Source organism: Dicentrarchus labrax, unplaced genomic scaffold (genome assembly GCF_905237075.1).
Source record: "Dicentrarchus labrax unplaced genomic scaffold, dlabrax2021, whole genome shotgun sequence".
Lineage (NCBI taxonomy): Eukaryota > Metazoa > Chordata > Actinopteri > Moronidae > Dicentrarchus > Dicentrarchus labrax.
In genome coordinates this window covers 22,838,708-22,858,849 of record NW_026136701.1, presented here as the reverse complement: position 1 = coordinate 22,858,849, position 20,142 = coordinate 22,838,708, and the positions used below count along the sequence as shown (strand labels likewise).

The window sequence follows — 20,142 nt, the reverse complement described above, 5'->3', positions numbered from 1 at the left end:
CATTACGAGAATAAAGTCATAATATTGCGAGAATAAAGTCATAATATTAGGTCTACAAAAAAATTGTAAATACGGGAATAAAGTCGTAACATTAAGAGAATAAAGTCATAATATTAAATCGAGAATAAAGTCATAATATTACGAGAACAAGTCATAATATTGTGAGAATAAAGTCAAAACATTAGGTCTACGAGAATAAAGTCGTAACATTACGGGAATAAAGTCGTAATATTGGAGAATGAAGTCATAATATTAGGTCTACGAGAATAAAGTGAAAAATTCCAAATAAAGGTAAAAAGTCATAATATTGAGAATAAAGCTTTCAGAATAAACAAAACATTACGAATAAAGTCATAATATTGCGAGAATAAAGTCATAATATTGCGGGAATAAAATCGTAATATTGCGAGAATAAAATCGTAACATTACGAGAATAAAGTCGTAACATTACGAGAATAAAGTCATAATATTGCGAGAATAAAGTCATAATATTAGGTCCACGAGAATAAAGTCATAATATTAGGTCTACGAGAATAAAGTCGTAACATTACGAGAATAAAGTCATAATATTGCGAGAATAAAGTCGTAACATTACGAGAATAAAGTCGTAATATTGCGAGAATAAAGTCATAATATTACGAGAACAAAGTCATAATATTGTGAGAATAAAGTCATAATATTAGGTCTACGAGAATAAAGTCGTAACATTACGGGAATAAAGTCGTAATATTGCGAGAATGAAGTCATAATATTAGGTCTACGAGAATAAAGTTGTAACATTACGAGAATAAAGTCATAATATTGCGAGAATAAAGTCATAATATTAGGTCCACAAGAATAAAGTCGTAATATTGCGAGAATAAAGTCATAATATTAGGTCCACGAGAATAAAGTCGTAATATTGCGAGAATAAAGTCATAATATTAGGTCCACGAGAATAAAGTCGTAACTTTACCAGAATAAAGTCATAATATTGCGAGAATAAAGTCATAATATTAGGTCTACGAGAATAAAGTCGTAACATTACGAGAATAAAGTCATAATATTACGAGAATAAAGTAGTAATATTGCGAGAATAAAGTCATAACATTATGAGAATAAAGTCGTAATATTGCGAGAATAAAGTCATAATATTAGGTCCACGAGAATAAAGTCATAATATTAGGTCTACGAGAATAAAGTCGTAACATTACGAGAATAAAGTCATAATATTGCGAGAATAAAGTCATAATATTAGGTCCACGAGAATAAAGTCATAATATTACGTCCACGAGAATAAAGTCATAATATTGCGAGAATAAAGTCGTAACATTATGAGAATAAAGTCGTAATATTGCGAGAATAAAGTCATAATATTAGGTCCATGAGAATAAAGTCGTAATATTGCGAGAATAAAGTCATAATATTAGGTCCACGAGAATAAAGTCGTAACTTTACGAGAATAAAGTCATAATGTTGCGAGAATAAAGTCATAATATTAGGTCTACGAAATAAAGCGAACATTACGAGAATAAAGTCATAATGTTGCGAGAATAAAGTCATAATATTAGGTCTACGAGAATAAAGTCGTAACATTACGAGAATAAAGTCATAATATTGCGAGAATAAAGTCATAATATTAGGTCTACGAGAATAAAATCGAAATATTACGAGAATAAAGTCAAAATATTACGAGAATAAAGTCGTAACATTACGAGAATACAGTCGTAATATTGCGAGAATAAAGTCATAATATTAGGTCCACGAGAATAAAGTCGTAACTTTACGAGAATAAAGTCATAATGTGGCGAGAATAAAGTCATAATATTAGGTCTACGAGAATAAAGTCGTAACATTACGAGAATAAAGTCATAATATTGCGAGAATAAAGTCATAATATTAGGTCTACGAGAATAAAATCGAAATATTACGAGAATAAAGTCATAATATTACGAGAATAAAGTCGTAACATTACGAGAATAAAGTCATAATATTGCGAGAATAAAGTCATAATATTGCGAGAATAAAATCGTAATATTGCGAGAATAAAATTGAAATATTACGAGAATAAAGTCATAATATTAGGTCTACGAGTATAAAGTCGTAACATTACGAGAATAAAGTCATAATATTGCAAGAATAAAGTCATAATATTAGGTCTACGAGAATAAAGTTGTAACATTACGAGAATAAAGTCATAATATTTCGAGAATAAAGTCGTAATATTGCGAGAATAAAGTCATAACATTATGAGAATAAAGTCGTAATATTACGAGAATAAAGTCATAACATTACGAGAATAAAGTCGTAATATTGCGAGAATAAAGTCATAACATTATGAGAATAAAATCATAATATTACGAGAATAAAGTCATAACATTACGAGAATAAAGTCGTAATATTGCGAGAATAAAGTCATAATATTAGGTCCAGGAGAATAAAGTCGTAACATTACGAGAATAAAGTCATAATATTGCGAGAATAAAATCATAATATTGCGAGAATAAAATCAAAATATTACGAGAATAAAGTCATAATATTAGGTCTACGAAAATAAAGTCATAATATTAGGTCTACGAGAATAAAGTCGTAACATTACGAGAATAAAGTCATAATATTGAGAGAATAAAGTCGTAATATTACGAGAATAAAGTCATAACATAACGAGACTAAAGTCGTAATATTACGAGAATAAAGTCATAACATTGCGAGAATAAAGTCGTAATATTACGAGAATAAAGTCGTTACATTGCGAGAATAAAGTCGTAACATTACGAGAATAAAGTCGTAATATTACGAGAATAAAGTTGTTACATTGCAAGAATAAAGTCATAACATTACGAGAATAAAGTCGTAATATTACGAGAATAAAGTAGTAATTTTATGAGAACTGTCAGCCTGTTGGCTCAGCCAGCAAAACTGTTTAACAATGAAATGATCAATACGTTAGTTTACCTGTTCACTGTATTGTACTGAGACAAGCAGCGGTTGCTGGGCTCAGGCTGAGGCTGCTGTTTGGTTGAGCTGCTCTCGTCAGATCTTATTAACTCTATCGAAGCTTTTTTCTCATTAAAATGACTTTTTTTCTTGTATTATTATTAGTATTATAGTACCTTTACTCAGAAAAGAGTATTTTTGTTATACTCTCATATTGATACTTTTACTTAAGTAAAGGATCTGAATGCATTTTTCGGGACATAATCAGTGTTGAAAGAAGTATTTGGATCCTTTAAGTTGATTAAAAGTAGCAAAGTCACAATGTGGAAATGTAAAAAGTAAAAGATAATAAAGTAAAAGTCACATAAGTAATTATGTGAAAGTACAAAAGTCAGTAAAATGTACAATCAAATAAAAAATACTAGTTCTTCATACTAGTTGAATGGCCTCTGTCAGTCTTATTATTATTAGTCCTATATAACAATATGTACAAAGATTATTGTTGTTATATTACTGTTTAAGAAGTATTTTAACGTTGGTCAAGTTATTTTGTATGAAAAATCTTAATCTGTAATACAATTAGTAACTATAGATATCCAATAAGTGGAGTGGACTAAAAAGTGCAATATTTGTTTTTTAAATGTAGTAGGGTAGAATTATAAGTACCTAAAAAAAAGTTTGTGAGGAAATGTATAGTTATGCTCCACTGTTGGGACATAATGCAGCAGGTAAAACAGACCTAAAGACTCCTTTGTCTGAACCTTTTATAAGAACTGCAGAACAGCTGCTGTCACAATCTTGTAGTCATCTGACTTCTCCACGTATGAGTTAAACTTTAACAGTGAATATGATTTTTACGAGCTCACAGGTTGTTTTACACTAAATTCTCCAAATAAAGTTGTGACTGCAGCTCTCCAATTTAAAAGAGTACAAAGGACGAGTCAGTATTTCCTCTTGAAATGTGGTGGACTAACAGCAAACGTCTAACCAAATGATAATATGCAGTATTAAGAGCAGCAGTTGTGGGAGTGAGTCTTCTGTTGCAGTATGTGTAGTTTTACATTTCATTTTGTTTTGTATAGTAAATTTTGTGGCAAATTAATTGAGCACATGCTGGATGAATGCCTAAAATAACATAACAGAAATATCTGTTTTGGACAAATCCAGCAAAATAAATACTTGAAATGTCACATCAGATCAAAAAATAATATAAAAATGTTTTATGACCATAAAGCAATCTTGTATTTTTTATATTCATTTGTAGAATTCCAGACATTTCTTACAACTTTTAGAGTAAAATAGAATAAAAAAATGGTTTAGTTCAGGGAAAAAATGTGGAAAATGTGTAATCATCTGTCACGCTAAATTTTATAATCCCATCAACCTATTTGCAGATCCATCAATAAATATGCGCGGCGTGCAGGCAAGCTTTGTTATACAATCTACAGCTTGATCACCACTCAAGGTTTTCCAGGATGACAAATATGTTACACTATATTTCAAGGAAATATGTGTGAAATGAAACACAAAATGATGAAAAAAGTGTGATTCAATGACACACTGGGGCAAGTACGATGACATTTATTTTGATACATTACGTGAGCTGCTTTAAGGAAAACGTAAGGAGAGTACAATGAACACTGGTGCATTTGTAATACCCAAAAGAGAATATTACTGGAGCCTGTGACTCAGCTGTCTTTAAGACTGTATGCTGTGGGAGCTGCAGCTGTGAGACCTCCTCCCAAATAAAAATGCATCGTGTCTGACCTCACTCAACAGATGCTATAATGGAAAAAAAAAAAAAGCCATGGCAAACCACTAGTGGCTGCACACATTTTCTGGCCACTCCCCGAAACAGTGGAGGATATCCTTTTTCATGTTGGAGTGCTTAGCTAATCCAAATACCAGTTCTACTGGCCCACTTGTGTGTTCAGCGTAAGGGCGTGGTGCTTCTGTGCGAGCTAACAGGCCAGTCTGGTTGTCACTGAACAACTAGTCCCCAAAGACCACATTGTCTGCTGTTCATCCTCTATGGGAATGGAGGGGTTATTCAGTAATATGAGCTGCTTTTGTACTCTTTATCCTTTACACATTCTGCTACTTTGCTTCAGAGGGAGAAAGCAGGCAGAGGTGTTCGTTTATAATACTGATTTACATACATACTGTATTATTTACATACTGTATTACTGTACTGTATTTGTACCCCCCCACCACCTTGCTACTCAACTGTGCACCACAGGTCTCAACGTCCAACTAAGCCCATTAGTTGACAGCTGTGTCTTGGTTATTATAGAGGCGTGTAGATTTACTTTCATTGTTAATGTGTTAGACTGCACGCAGAGATTGGTTTAGGGAATAACACTACATTAGTCTGCATTGTCTGTAATAGTGTTTACAAGTGACATTTTATTTCCACATTGCTCCATTTCATTTGTTATTTAAAATATAAAGCCTGTTAAAGTCACTTCATGAACAGAATTTTATCACTTAAATATCCTCATTCGATATTTAGTATAAGTTTGTATATGTTTGTTGTGCATATGTAGCTAACTTGTCTCTACAGACCTCTAAAGTTGCTACTACAGCAAAAGTGTGACGGAGACGCTGTCAGTTCAACAATGGTTTCCACTTCTCCAACTTCTTCCAGGCTGGGTCTTCGGCAGGATTTAGACAGGATTCCAGAAGGACAAAATGTACATGAATAAGTAATAAAACTGAAAATAACTACCTTTAAATATTATAGAATCAGAATCAGGTTTATTGCCAAGTAAGTTTTCACATACGAGGAATTTGCCTTGGTACATTGGTGCATTAGAATCACTATCAAGTGTAGAAAAATATAAATAAAAAGAAGACGCTCTGTACTAATATAAAGAAAATATGTCCAAAATGGGCGGATACTTAAATAAATGCCCAAAGAGGACAAACTGAGGCTCCTGTCCGGGGCGCCATCTTGACTTTGTTTCAAGCTAATAACAAGCTTGTCTTAAGTTTACTCAATATTGGCTCTTATAACCAGGGTATTTCTGTGATGTAGAGCAGACACTCGGTTTCCATCTACACTACCGGTCAAAAGTTTTAGAACACCACCATTTTTTTATTGAAATTCAAGCAGTTCAAGTCCAATGAATAGCTTGAAATGGTACAAAAGTATGGGGTGAACTGCCAGAGGTAAAAAAAAAAAAAAAAAAAAGAGGTTACCCAAAGCTGAAAAATAATTTATATTTCAGAAATGTTGATCAAGCCTTGAGTCCTTCACCATCAAAAGGCACTCAGAAACTGGGGGATACTCTGACAGGAAGAGGTCTGTCAGACCCAAAGCCACAACAGAATCAGAAAACAAGTTTTTTGAGGGTCAACAGCTTGAGTGATAGGCGGCTCACAGGACAACAGCTTCAAGCACAGCTTAATAGTGGTCGCAATAAGCAAGTCTCAGTTTCAGCTGTAAAGAGAAGACTTTGAACTGCAGGTTTGAGTTGCAGCAAGAAAGCCATTGCTAAGAGGTCAGAATAAGAAAAAGAGGCTTGCCTGGGCCACGAAACACAGCCAATGGACTTCTGAAGACTGGAAGAAGGATGAATCAAAATTTAAAATCTTCGGTTCATCACGCAGGATTTTTGTACGCCGCCAAGTAGGCGAAAGGATGGTTCCTCAGTGTGTGACATCAACTGTCAAACATGGAGGAGATAGCGTGATGCTCTGGGGCTGTTTTGCTGGATCCAGGGTCGGTGACCTGTACAGAGTGAGAGGCACCCCGAACCAAAACGACTACGACAGCATTCTGCAGCACCATGCATACCCTCTGCGCCTAGTGGGTCAGGGGTTCATCATATAGCAAGATAATTATCCAAAACATAGGTCCAAGCTATGCCAGAACTGCCTTAAGAAAAAAGAACAAGATGGTAGGCTTGAAAACATGGAGTGGCCGGCTCAGTGACCAGACTTAAACCCCATTGAGCTGGTTTGGGATGAACTAGACAGAAGAGTGAAAGCAAAGCAACCTACACATTTATGGGAACTTCTGCAACAGAGTTGGTAAGAAATATTTGATTCCATTGTAGAAAGAATGACACCGGTCACTGAGAGGAATTTAATATTTTGATGAAAGCACCTTTACACAAATTGAAGAGATCTTTGGAAGATTTGCAAATAAAAAAATCAACATTAGACCTGAACAACACAATTACTGGGTTTGTATTTAAAAAAAAAATGCTGCTTAGCTTTAGACCAGGATGTAGTCAAATTGAGAAAAGACACGTAACAAAAGCAACAAAGATCCGTTTATACTGTATGTTTAAATGTATTAAGTCAGGATTCATGACTCTTTAAAAGGTCCCCCTGGCTCTTGACAAACAGCAAGGTATACACCTCCACACTATAACTGGTTTTGTATTATAATTAAGAAAATACACAGAAAGAAGGATCAGTTCACAGTACTTTACCATAAAACACAAGGGGTTGACGTACTTGATCTTGAGATGAACAGACAAAGAAGAGAAACAGAAAAACAGAAGAGGGCTGGAGACAGAGGACAGTGGGCCAGTAAAAGAGAATATATTCTGGTTGTTGCAGGAAATGTGGTCGGTCTGGGCAACGTGTGGAGATTCCCTTACCTCTGCTACAAGAACGGTGGAGGTGAATATTGTAAACTCTGTTTTTAATAAAGTTGCATTATTAAGGGTGTAGTGCACTAAAATACTGTATTGATGATTTGTAAGTGAAAAGATATTTAACTGTCATTGCCATGGGCATTCATGTTTGTATTATGTACACCTATAGGTGCCTTTCTGGTACCGTATGGTCTGCTAGCTGTGGTGGTTGGGATACCTCTGTTCCTACTGGAGAGTTCAGTTGGTCAGTACACTCAGGAAGGATTCATCACCTGCTGGAGGAAAATGTGTCCACTGGCACAAGGTGAGTTGATGTGTGATGAGATATAGTCAACATAAAATGAATCTCCAGAGATTTAAAAATGTATAACCCTACAAAAAGGTAAACTACATTTATTTGTTTTTAAGGAATTGGATATGGAAATATTATAATGAAACTGTATGACTTCAGCTACATTATAATCCAAGTCTGGGCTCTCCTCTACCTGGTGTTCTCGTTCAGATCCCAGCTCCCCTGGGCCAGCTGTGAGAACACCTGGAATACAGGTAAAGTTACGGTAGACTACAGAATTTACTTTAATGTTTAAACCTTGCAAAAAAGTTCTGTAATACTATCACAGTCCGAAGACCTTTGTGTGTTAATGTGTATAAAAGTAGTTCCTCAAACTGACTATTATCTTTTGTTTATTCTCTCAACCAGCGAATTGTATGGGTATTCAGATGTTTGATTCTCTGACAAATCAGACTGTGCTGATAAACACCACCTCTGCTGCTACCGAGTTCTGGGAGTGAGTTTAAATTAATTTTCTTTTAATAACCAACGATGACATCCAAGTGACCCTATATCTCACTGTATAACACCTTTAACCACGTTTTAAACCTTCCTCAAAAAGGCTTTTTGATGCAACATGTAATTCTCAGCTTTGAATTACTGTAACAGTGACACCTTGTATAAGTAAAGAAATCCATGCTGTTTTTCTTTGAGTTTTGAAATTGAATGAGAGTGAGGCTGCGGTCCATCAGGACCAAAACCTCTCGCTACAAGAACAGTTTCTTTCTGTCTGCAGCTGGCCTCATTAACAAGGTCCGGAACCCCACTGACACTGACTCTTAAACCCACCCTGTATATATTCATTACATTAATGCACTCCCGTTTCCTGTACAGTTTTTCTTATTTCTTATCTTTATTTATATTTTTGAAGTACTTTATTTTTGTGTGATTAGTATAATTTATGCACCAATGCACCTAGACAAATTCCTTGTATGTGTAAAAACTTACTTGGCAATAAACCTAATTCTGATTCTGAGAGAAATCACGATTTCTAGTCATATCATGTATATCTCTTAAACTTCCCCACAGACGGCGAGTGCTCGGCATGTCTGGAGGCATTGAGGATCTGGGCAGTGTGAAATGGGAGCTGGCTTTGTGTCTTCTGGCCAGCTGGATTTTCTGCTACTTTAGTATCTGGAAAGGTGTCAGGTCCTCTGGAAAGGTCCTGTGGAAACATTTAAAATCTTTATCTATCTGTGGTGCATATAATTATCAATAACCTTTCTCTTGACATTTTCATTTAAGGTAGCGTATTTCACAGCCCCGTTCCCCTACGTGATGCTCCTGATCCTACTCATTAGAGGTTTGACTCTACCTGGAGCTTGGGATGGGATCTACTACTACCTGTATCCAGACCTGACCCGCCTGGCAAACCTTGAGGTGGCCTGTTTACTTAATCCTAAAGTTAGAATTAAAACTTTAAGCACACTGAGGCCGTAATTTAAATGGTTGGCTGGCGCTTGGTTGACATCATCCACCTTCTGTTGTGTGATCTCTTCATTTCTGTTCAATCTTTCCATTGTTGGGTCCTCCATTCTGAATCTGAATCATTCACCTTCTGTTGTGGGAGCTTTACATTATAATCCTTCATTGTGGTGTCTGACCAGGAGTCCTTCTCCTGATTAGGGCCCGCTATTTATCAAGCCTTTTAGAATTACTCCTAGAAATCCCCTTTTCTTACAGGTCTGGATAGAAGCAGGATCTCAAATATTGTTTTCCTTCAGCCTGACTGCAGGGAGTCTAAATGTCCTGGGCAGCTATAATGAGTACAACAACAACTGTTACAAGTAGGTATATTTAAGATATTCCAACTTTGAAATGACAATACATATGGTTGGTTTTAGAAAAAGGTTTAGACAAGTTACAGACTAATTAAAAGAAACACATTTTGCAAGTATCTGTAGGAATGTCCTCTCTCTGACAAGGGTCTGTTGTCTTCCTGTGGCCCCCAGGGACTGTTTCTGTCTCTGTCTGCTGAACAGTGGGACCAGTTTTGTTGCTGGATTTGTTGTCTTCTCTGTTCTTGGATTCATGGCTCACGAACAGGGTGTTACTGTCGACAATGTGGCTGAGTCAGGTACAGTATATTCAAAGACTTCATCAAATTAAATGTTTAATTAAAGCTGCAAGCAAGGATGAACAAGCCCTTGATTCTGCACATGCCAGAGTTTGCTGCAGTCGGGTTACACACCAGTACATCATGCAAACACCAAGCCATCAAAATTTCATGTAAATCACATCACAATCGCATACAAGGCTTACGTCTTCTTGCCAGCAGGCGGCGCTATGATAATGTTTGAATGTCGGCACTTTGATGTGTTCAGACCAGGGCTCTTATCAAACTTATGAAGGTTGGAGCCAAATGGAGAATCTAAACTGAAGTTAGGTTTAGCACTAGGGTTTAGGTTAGGGTTGTGTTTAGGGTTAGACAGTAGGAGGTGCTATAGCAATGAGCGAATACTGGCATGTAGATGTATTCATGCAAATAACATATTTAACCATTGAGGCTGCTCAATAGGGGGTTGTCGAGCCAGTTTTCTTCGCTTCCGTTTGAGACCCATAGAATACATAATTTTTAGCCATGACTGACATATGTGCTGCGTTTCATGAGATTCAGAACATGTTGTGGCATCCAAAAATGAGATTTACTTTTACCAACAATAATAATAAGACTACGAACAAATACAATAGGGCCTTTGCACTAGTTAGTGCTCGGGCCCTAATTAGTAAATTATCCAAAGTTGAACACAATGTTCTAACATGAATAGGTATAATTTTTGCTTCTCCTCGTTCACTTCACAGGTCCAGGTTTGGCTTTCATTGTTTACCCTCAAGCAACAGCTATGATGCCTTTGCCACAGTTCTGGACAGTCTGCTTCTTCCTGATGCTTATTCTACTGACTGTTGACACACATGTAATAACATCTGTCACATTACTTTTTGACAAATAACAGATATTTGTCAGACACAAATCAAATTGTTTGTTGGTTTTATTTTGTCCCCAGTTTGTGATTGTGGAGAGTTTTATCACCACAGTGAGCGATTTGTTTCCCAAATGGTTTCGTGCACCAGTGAGGCACGAGATCTTTGTCCTCATCATCTGTGTATCCAGCTTCCTCATACATCTTACCCTGGTTACTGAGGTGAACACAGATATCTTCATGAAACCTTCTTTATAAAACTTAGATATTGTAACATTTCATTTAAAACTGTATTTCAACTTGTCTTTTTTTCAAATCTCGTCTCTTCCTGCTTCAGGGAGGAATTTACATATTCCAACTCATTGACTTCTACGGCTCTACCAGAGTCTGTCAGAATTTTATGGCTATTTGTGAATGCCTGGCAGTGGGCTGGATTTTTGGTGAGTCAGATTACTAAGGCTGGTCCACTAGTATTTGTCCGTTTTATGTCAGTTCTCACTTCCAAACCTCTTCTGCCCCAAACCTGTTGGTTGGTACTGAAGACACAAATCTTTAAAAAACTTTAAAAAAGATCCAGTTTAAATTTTAAAAATGGTCAAACTGCAAGAAATATTTCACTTGGGACTATTTTCACTGGTAGATTAATAAAAATTGAGTTTGTAGTATTAGTAAAATGCAAAATATCAACAGCCATATTGTTTAATTTTAACATTTTGACAACATATAACTGTAAATTGGACTTCCATCAGGTGCTGACCGCTTTTCTAACATCATTGAGGACATGACAGGACAGAGACCGTCTGTTTTCTTCAAGCTGTGCTGGAAATACATCATTCCTCTGCTGTCATTGGTGAGTCAGAAAGTTTCTTTGTTGCTACCAAAGATTTTACATTGATTCATTAACTTTGGCAGTTTATTCAGTAAATATGAATGAGATTTGTCAGAGAAGTACTGCTGGATTTTGTGCTGCTGGATTTGCTGCATTATTTGTGTGGCTTCAATAGATTGTGACTTAACCGGCCAGCAAACTCCAACTGTCTGTAAATGTGACTTTTACATTGCCAAACTATGTTTTGCACAATCTACCACAAGTACAGATGATGCAGCTTAATTCATCAATACAATATTGTGTTCATGTTTAACAAAAACCATCTCCACACCCTCACAGATTTCCTTTATCCTCTACCTGGTTGATTACAAACACCTCAAGATTAATGACTGGTACACTTACCCTGACTGGGCTTACGCACTAGGATGGACCATGACACTCTCCTCTGTTCTCATGGTGCCACTGTGGGCAGCTGGACAGATGTGTTTGACAGCAGGGACCTTCAAACAGGTCAGTATCCATCTGTTACAGCCTAAATAATATGCTTCTCTTTTCTAAGACAATGAAAGTCTCCTTTTATCACTCAATAAGCTGCAGCTTGTTTTTGGTATTGGTCAATCAACAGGTCCAAAGAATCTAAAAGATGGTCTAAAATCTCCTGTAATTGTCCTTGTGATTACAATACTACTAACGTACTCATTGGTTTGTTCCTGTGCTCCAGCGTTTGTCCGTTCTTTGTCGTCCTGCTGAAGATCTAGCCTGGCAGAGGAGAAACATTGGAGAGGAGGGAGCAACTGTTGAACTGACGACGTCAGCAGTGACAACTTAGTGTGACCTGCAAAGTCACATTAACTCAACATTACAGCTATCATAGTGTATAATCTTATTGTAATCAGTGTAGCTCTAGCTGTATGTAGCTGTCATCTTGAGCTCTGGAAAGTTGTGATGGGGGTTTCTTTGTGTTTGTTTTGAAATCTTGACTTAATGGGCAATCTGATTAATAATTATAATACTTCTTTCCAAATCTGAACTTTGGTCTGAGTCTTTATTTACCACTTTACTTTACTCACATTTTCAAGTATTGGTTGAACCCACCCACTGATCTATTTATATAGTTCACATGCTGGTCTGGTACAAGGCTTGGATGTTTTTAGTAGCTCAAATTATGATGCAAAGCATCAATACCTGTTTAGAAAGCTGTATCACTGAGTGAATATGGTACCATTAAAATTAAATGCGCTAATGATGGATTTCCTTTAAATAAAACTGAATTAACTGTTTGAGTAGACTTCATTTTAACACGGTTCTTGTTAAAGGATGTCTTTGCAACATAATAAAGCTAATGAAAACAATGTTATAATATTCAAATGTGATTTCTAAGAGAACAACATGGCTCTTCAAGACATTAAAAGACAGAAAAGACACATAATTAAGTCAACAAAGATGAGTTTGCTTATACTGTGTATTTAAATGTATTATTTCAAATTAAGTCAGGATTGCTAACTCTTCAATAAGTCCCCCTGGCTCTTGACAAACAGCCCGGTAGACACCTCCACACTGGAACTGGTTTTGTATTTTATGATAGTTTATAGGCTGAGGGCAGGATAAAGTCAAATTAAGAAAAGACATAATAAAAACAGCAGAGATCAGTTCACAGTACTTTGGAATTATAACTGAAACACAACGATAACATACTTGATTTTGAGATGGACGGACAAAGAAGAAAAACAGAAAAACAGAAGAGGGCTGGAGACAGAGGACAGTGGGCCAGTAAAAGAGAATATATTCTGGTTGTTGCAGGAAGTGTAGTCGGTCTGGGCAACGTGTGGAGATTCCCTTACCTCTGCTACAAGAACGGTGGAGGTGAATTTCATAAACTTTGTTTTTAATAAAGTTATATTATTCTGGGTGGTGTGCACCAAAACAAGATTAATATTGATGGTTAGTATGTGAACAGATATTCCGTCTGTATCATTTTTATACAACTATAGGTGCCTTTCTGGTGCCATATGGTCTGTTAGCTGTGGTGTGTGGGATACCTCTGTTCCTACTGGAGAGTTCAGTTGGTCAGTACACTCAGGAAGGATTCATCACCTGCTGGAGGAAAATGTGTCCACTGGCACAAGGTGAGTTGATTGTGTTCAGATATATTCAGCATAAAAAATATTAATATATATATAAATATAATATACTAATACCAACTTGAAAAATTTAAAGATTACTCTGATAATTCACAGACATATTTAAACCATCTCCAATAATTAAAAATGTATACCCAACAAAATGGTTAACTCTGCTTATCATTTGTTTTTTAGGAATTGGATATGGAAATTTTATAATGAAACTGTATGAGTTCAACTACATTATAATCCAAGTCTGGGCTCTCCTCTACCTGGTGTTCTCATTCAGATCCCAGCTCCCCTGGGCCAGCTGTGAGAACACCTGGAATACAGGTAAAGTTACGGTAGACTATAAAACACTATGTGTTAATGTGTATAAAAGCAGTTCCTCAAACTGACTTTTTTTTTCTCTTCTCTCAACCAGCGAACTGTATGGGTATTTAGATCTTTGATTCTCTGACAAATCAGACCGTGCTGACAAACACCACCTCTGCTGCTACCGAGTTCTGGGAGTGAGTTTTCATACATTCAGAAAAACTATTTAGAAATGTTCACACAACTGCTTAAACTCCTAGTGAATCATAATCCAAGTCAGGTATCCACTTCTCCTCTGATATAATTATGAAAAATCCTATGGATAATGTCTATAAATCATAATTTCTTGTCATATCATGTGTATCTCTTAAACGTCCCCTCAGACGGCGAGTGCTGGGCATGTCTGGAGGCATTGAGGATCTGGGCAGTGTGAGATGGGAGCTGGCTTTGTGTCTTCTGGCCAGCTGGATGTTCTGCTACTTCAGTATCTGGAAAGGTGTCAGATCTTCTGGAAAGGTCCTCTGAAAACATTTTAAATCTTTATCTATCTGTGGTGCATATAATCATCAATAACCTTTTACAATTTTCTTTCAATTTAAGGTAGCGTATTTCACAGCCACGTTCCCCTACGTGATGCTCCTGATCCTACTCATTAGAGGCTTGACTCTACCTGGAGCTTGGGACGGGATCTACTACTACCTGTATCCAAACCTGAACCGCCTGGCAAACCTTGAGGTGGCCTGTTTACTTGATCCCAAAGTTACAATTAGAATTTTAAACACACTGAGGCCTTAATTTAAATGGTTGGTTGGCTCTTGTTTGACATCCTCCACCTTCTGTTGTGTGATCTTTACATTATAATCCTTGGAATGTGGGGTCTGACCAGGAGTCCTTCTCCTGAATTGGGCCCCTATTTGTCAAGCATCTCAGAATTACTGCTAGAAATCAACTTTTCTTACATTACAGGTCTGGATAGAAGCAGGATCTCAAATATTTTTCTCCTTCAGCCTGACTACAGGGAGTCTAAATGTCCTGGGCAGCTATAATGAGTACAACAACAACTGTTACAAGTAGGTATATCTAAGACATTACAACTTTGATATGACAATACATGTGGCTGGTTTTAGAAGGAGGTCTTGACAAGTTACAGACTAATTAAAAGTGTAGGAATGTCCTCTCTCTGACGAGGGTCTTTTGTCTTTCTGTGACCTCCAGGGACTGCTTCTGGCTCTGTCTGCTGAACAGTGGGACCAGTTTTGTTGCTGGATTTGTTGTCTTCTCTGTACTTGGATTCATGGCTCAAAAACAGGATGTTACTGTCGACAATGTGGCTGAGTCAGGTACAGTATATTCAAAGATTTCATCAAATTAAATGTTTAATTAAAGCTGCAAGCAACAATGAACAAGCCCTTGCTTCTGCACATGCCAGAGTGTGCTGCGGTTGGGTTACACACTACAGTGTTTCCTGTAAGATTTTTTTTAGCAGTGGGGGCAGGGCCGTCGGAACACCCCACCCCCCTCCATAAGTGACACTTCGCTGCGACACAAACAAATATATTTACCGTTTTAATCTTTCCAGATGTTTGATATCAGGACGTAGAGCTGAGAACTGACAAGCTGAACGTTGTCCAATTAAAACGGACCCACCGCGGTGACTTTTGGTGGAGCTGTTAGTTTAATAGTCAACTTGGAAGAAAGCGAACATTTTGACAATAAGCTACATCAACACAACAGTATGTGGAGTTAAACTGGACAGCCCCAATAACCTCTGAATAGTTCTACTTGTTGTTAAATTGCAATGTGAGCGGCAGCCAACGGGGGTGCATTATGTCGGCAGGATCATTTAAAAGGCAACCGTGACTACATTGTATGTCTGCCCCATTTCTGAGACCGTGGCGGCAGATATTTAACAGCAGCGGGCTGCCACTCCAAAATCAACATACAGGAAACACTGCACTAGTACATCATGGGAACACCAAGCCATCAAAATTTCATGTAAATCACATCACAATCGCCATACAAGGCTTACTTCTTCTTGCCAGTAGGTGGCACTATGACAGTGACTGAATGTTGGCACTTGGATGTGTTCAGACCAGGGCTCTTATCAAACTAATGAAGGTTGGGGCCAAATGGAGAATCTATACAGAAGTTATGTTTAGCACTAGGGTAAGGGTTGTGTTTAGAGTTAAACAGTAAGAGGTTCTATGGCAATGAGCGAATATTAGCATGTAGATGTATTCCTGCAAATAACATATACATAGTAAATATGTAAAGTTTGACGCTGTTTTCAGAATGGATACTGAACTAAGAGCTAGGGTTTCCTTTGTAATGGCCAAACACCAATTTTTGAGTGGACACCACGGACACACCGTTTGACCAAATGTCAAGATTTGTATAACTTTTCATCTTGAACTTCTTTAGAGTGTACTTGCCATTCTGATTAATTCCTCGGGAGGAGTGCAATAAAATAGAAGCCCCGAAATTGGCAGAAATGGTGCCAAAATTTGGCATAAAACCGACTTCCTGTTGGATTTAGGATATGGCTCCAAGTCTGACACAATGCAATGGAAACAACCTTCAACGAAAACTCACCACATTCATCACATGCCATCAACAATGTTTTGCGTCTTCTGGCCAAATTTCAGCTGGATCTGATCAACCTGCTAGGAGTAGAACATGAAAGTATAAAACATGTCATTTTTTTCCCAAGTGTAGGACCAACAGACTCAAGAACTTCTTTGTCCCTCATGCCATCATACTCTACAACTCCTCACTTGGGGGGAGGAGGAAATAGGGTAAAGAGGAAAGAAGGGAAGGAGTGGTAGCCACTCACTGTGCAATAGTAATTTACTCATACATACCTGGACACTCTTCTTCTTTCTTGTGGAATAACTTAATCCACCGCTTAAGTGCAATAATTTAATTTAACTGCTAATTTCTGCTAATGTCATTTATCCAGTGTATAATAACACAATGCCATATACATTCCTATATATTTATCTGTATTTATCCTCTATACAGTTCTCTACATTTATTTTATTTTATTTTATTTTACTTGAATTTAATTTAAATTTATTCTTATCTCTACTTTCTATATATTGCTAAGAGTTTATTGTTTATTGTTTACTTTCTATATTAGCTAAGAGTTTATTGTTTATCTTATACTGTATTTTTTTATACCTCTTTTATTTTAGTTTATATAAGTGTTTTGTAAACTGCTGGAAATTCAATTTCCTTGAGGGAGTTATCCCAAAGTGATCAATAAAGAGAAGTCTAAGTCTAAGTCTATTGTCTATTGCCAGTAGGGGGTGCTATGGGTATGAGTGAATATTGTCAAATAGATGTGTTCACAGCTGGAGTCTTATCAGACTTGTGAAGTTTAGTGCAGATTAGACAAAGTACACTGAAGTTATAACAACTTCCTGTTTCATGGTGAAACATGGAAATTTGGCACCATGCCACGGAAACGTCCTCTGACGAAAAGTCAAGATTTTGATCGTGATGGTCTTTAGGCTGCACTGACCAAATTTGAGGCCTATCCGATAAATTCCCTAGGAGGAGTTTGTTCAAATACCACACGTGCTAAATCCTGTTGGGGTTGAGCTAGGACTACAAGATGCTTTTTTGTTCATCTGGATCTACATGTGTACGTTGCGGCTGCTCAATAGGGGGTTGTCGAGCCAATTTTCTGCTCTACTGCTTGAGACCCATAGAATATGTAATTTTTAGCCATGACTGACATGTGTGCCGCGTTTCATGAGATTCAGAACATGTTGTGGCATCCAAAAATGAGATTTACTTTTACCAACAATAATAATAAGACTACGAACAAATACAATAGGGCCTTTGCACTAGTTAGTGCTCGGGCCCTAATTAGTAAATTATCCAAAGATGAACACAATGTTCTAACATGAATAGGTATAATTTTTGCTTCTCCTCGTTCACTTCACAGGTCCAGGTTTGGCCTTCATTGCTTACCCTCAAGCAACAGCTATGATGCCTTTGCCACAGTTCTGGACAGTCTGCTTCTTCCTGATGCTTATTCTATTGACTGTTGACACACATGTAATAACATCTGTCACATTACTTTTTGACAAATAACAGATGTTTGTCAGACACAAATCAAATTGTTTGTTGGTTTTATTTTGTCCGCAGTTTGTGATTGTGGAGAGTTCTATCACCACAGTGAGCGATTTGTTTCCGAAATGGTTTCGTGCACCAGTGAGGCACGAGATCTTTGTCCTCATCATCTGTGTATCCAGCTTCCTCATACATCTTACCCTGGTTACTGAGGTGAACACAAATATCTTAATGAAACCTTCTTTTTAATACTAATTTAGATATAGTAACATTTCATTCAAATGTTTATTAAAATCTCTTCTCTTCCTGCTTCAGGGAGGAATTTACATATTCCAACTCATTGACTTCTACGGCTCTACCAGAGTCTGTCAGAATTTTATTGCTATTTGTGAATGCCTGGCAGTGGGCTGGATTTTTGGTGAGTCAGATTACTTATACATTTATAATGTTGCTATTGAATCCTATTAAAAGGCCAAAACCAACAATGGATTAGTTCATCTCTCAGTAGGTTCTCACTTGGCTGTCTATGATTTTCTGAATTAAGTCAAATAAAAATCTAAATCAAATTTTCACCCCAAGCCCATGCTGGTTGTTACTGAAGCCTACATTTTTAAACAACTGTCAGAAATATCTAGATTCATTTTAAAAAAAGGCTCGATAATTTCCTAAAACACCTGTGCACCATAGCTTTTAGTCAACATTAATCAAACTGGAAGAAATAGTACATTTGTTAGGGACTATTTTCAGTGGTGGATTAATACACATTTCGGTCTTTTCATGGAATTTATTTAGTAAAGGTTATGTGTGTAACATTTAGGAGGATTTATTGGCAGAAATGAAATCTAATATTCATAGGTATGTTTTTATTTGTGTATAACCACCTTAATATAGGAATCCTTTTTTATTTTTGTTACCCTAGAATGAGACGTTTTTATCTATAGCTTCAGATGGGGGACAGATGTCACTAAATCCTACAAACTGGTCCTTTAATAAAAATATAAAATAACACCAGCCTTGTTCTTTAAATTTATGCAATTGTGGCAATATGGTGAACTAATAATTTCTGTGCCTAAAGGGAAATTTCTCAATTTCTGACATTCTTGTCTCTGTATTTTGCTGCACATTTCAAATAGTGACTAAATTGAGAATTTGGATTTCAGGTGCTGACCAGTTCTCTAACATCATTGAGGATATGACAGGACAGAGACCGTCTGTTTTCATCAAACTGTGCTGGAAATACATAATTCCTCTGCTGTCACTGGTGAGTCAGAAAGTTTCTTAGTGGCTACCAATGGTTTTACATTCCTTCATTAACTTTTGTTTGGAGAATTTGAGTAAGATTAATCAAAGCAGTACTGCCTGATTTTCTTGATTATTTGTGTTAATTTTACATTTTCACCTTCCAGCATAATTAATTCTTGGCTTAACTTATCTGTGACTTTTATAGTGCCAAAACTATATTTTGCACCATCTACCACAAGTACAGATGATGTAACTGAATTCATCAACATTGTGACGTGTAGTGTTTAGGTTGGACCCAGGAGCAGACACACAGACAAGATGGATGGTTTAGATGGGGCTTTATTTCACACACACACACACACACACACACACACACACACTGGGGCAGATGAGGGGCGGCCTCAGCAGGAGCGGGCCGGAGAATCAGCAGGCAGACCAGAGACACGGAAACACTGGAGAGCTGACTCTGGGACCCGAACGGCACGGGTAGACTGGAGAACTGGCGGGGGTTACGAAGATCCGGAGGCACTAGAGAGCTGACCCTGGAACCTGGTCTACACGGGAAGGATCCCTGGAACCCTGAAGAGGTCGGATTCCGGAAACTCTGGAGAGGTTGGATCCCTGAGACTGCGGAGAGATAGGATCTCTGAACACACTGAAGAGGTGGAATCCCTGGAACTCTGGAGATACAGGGATCAGACAGGAGGGCAGGAACAGGGAAAAACACTAAGGAGCCAGCTACTCACTGAGTGGAGCCAAGAGTGTACCACCAAGTCTG

The 20,142-nt window shown here is 37.2% G+C and overlaps 1 protein-coding gene across 8 annotated transcripts in view; it reads left to right on the top strand.

The window, feature by feature from the left end:
- The first annotated feature begins 7,375 nt into the window (after positions 1 to 7,375).
- LOC127369461 (sodium- and chloride-dependent GABA transporter 3-like) overlaps positions 7,376 to 20,142 on the top strand; it is a 32,711-nt gene continuing 19,944 nt past the window's right edge. For 2 of the 8 annotated variants that reach the window (XM_051410892.1, XM_051410883.1), the window contains exons 1-13: positions 7,376 to 7,551; positions 7,696 to 7,830; positions 7,935 to 8,072; positions 8,227 to 8,314; positions 8,887 to 9,019; positions 9,103 to 9,237; positions 9,541 to 9,644; positions 9,810 to 9,934; positions 10,660 to 10,772; positions 10,863 to 11,000; positions 11,116 to 11,218; positions 11,528 to 11,628; positions 11,947 to 12,117. In XM_051410892.1, coding sequence (XP_051266852.1) covers positions 7,395 to 7,551; positions 7,696 to 7,830; positions 7,935 to 8,072; positions 8,227 to 8,314; positions 8,887 to 9,019; positions 9,103 to 9,237; positions 9,541 to 9,644; positions 9,810 to 9,934; positions 10,660 to 10,772; positions 10,863 to 11,000; positions 11,116 to 11,218; positions 11,528 to 11,628; positions 11,947 to 12,117 — 1,641 coding nt within the window. In that variant the 5' untranslated portion in view covers positions 7,376 to 7,394. Of the gene's footprint in view, positions 7,552 to 7,695; positions 7,831 to 7,934; positions 8,073 to 8,226; positions 8,315 to 8,886; positions 9,020 to 9,102; positions 9,238 to 9,540; positions 9,645 to 9,809; positions 9,935 to 10,659; positions 10,773 to 10,862; positions 11,001 to 11,115; positions 11,219 to 11,527; positions 11,629 to 11,946; positions 12,118 to 12,328; positions 12,638 to 18,197; positions 18,336 to 18,437; positions 18,541 to 20,142 lie in introns of those variants that run through there. The other 6 variants (XM_051410901.1, XM_051410909.1, XM_051410926.1 and 3 more) reach the window with 4 other exon arrangements.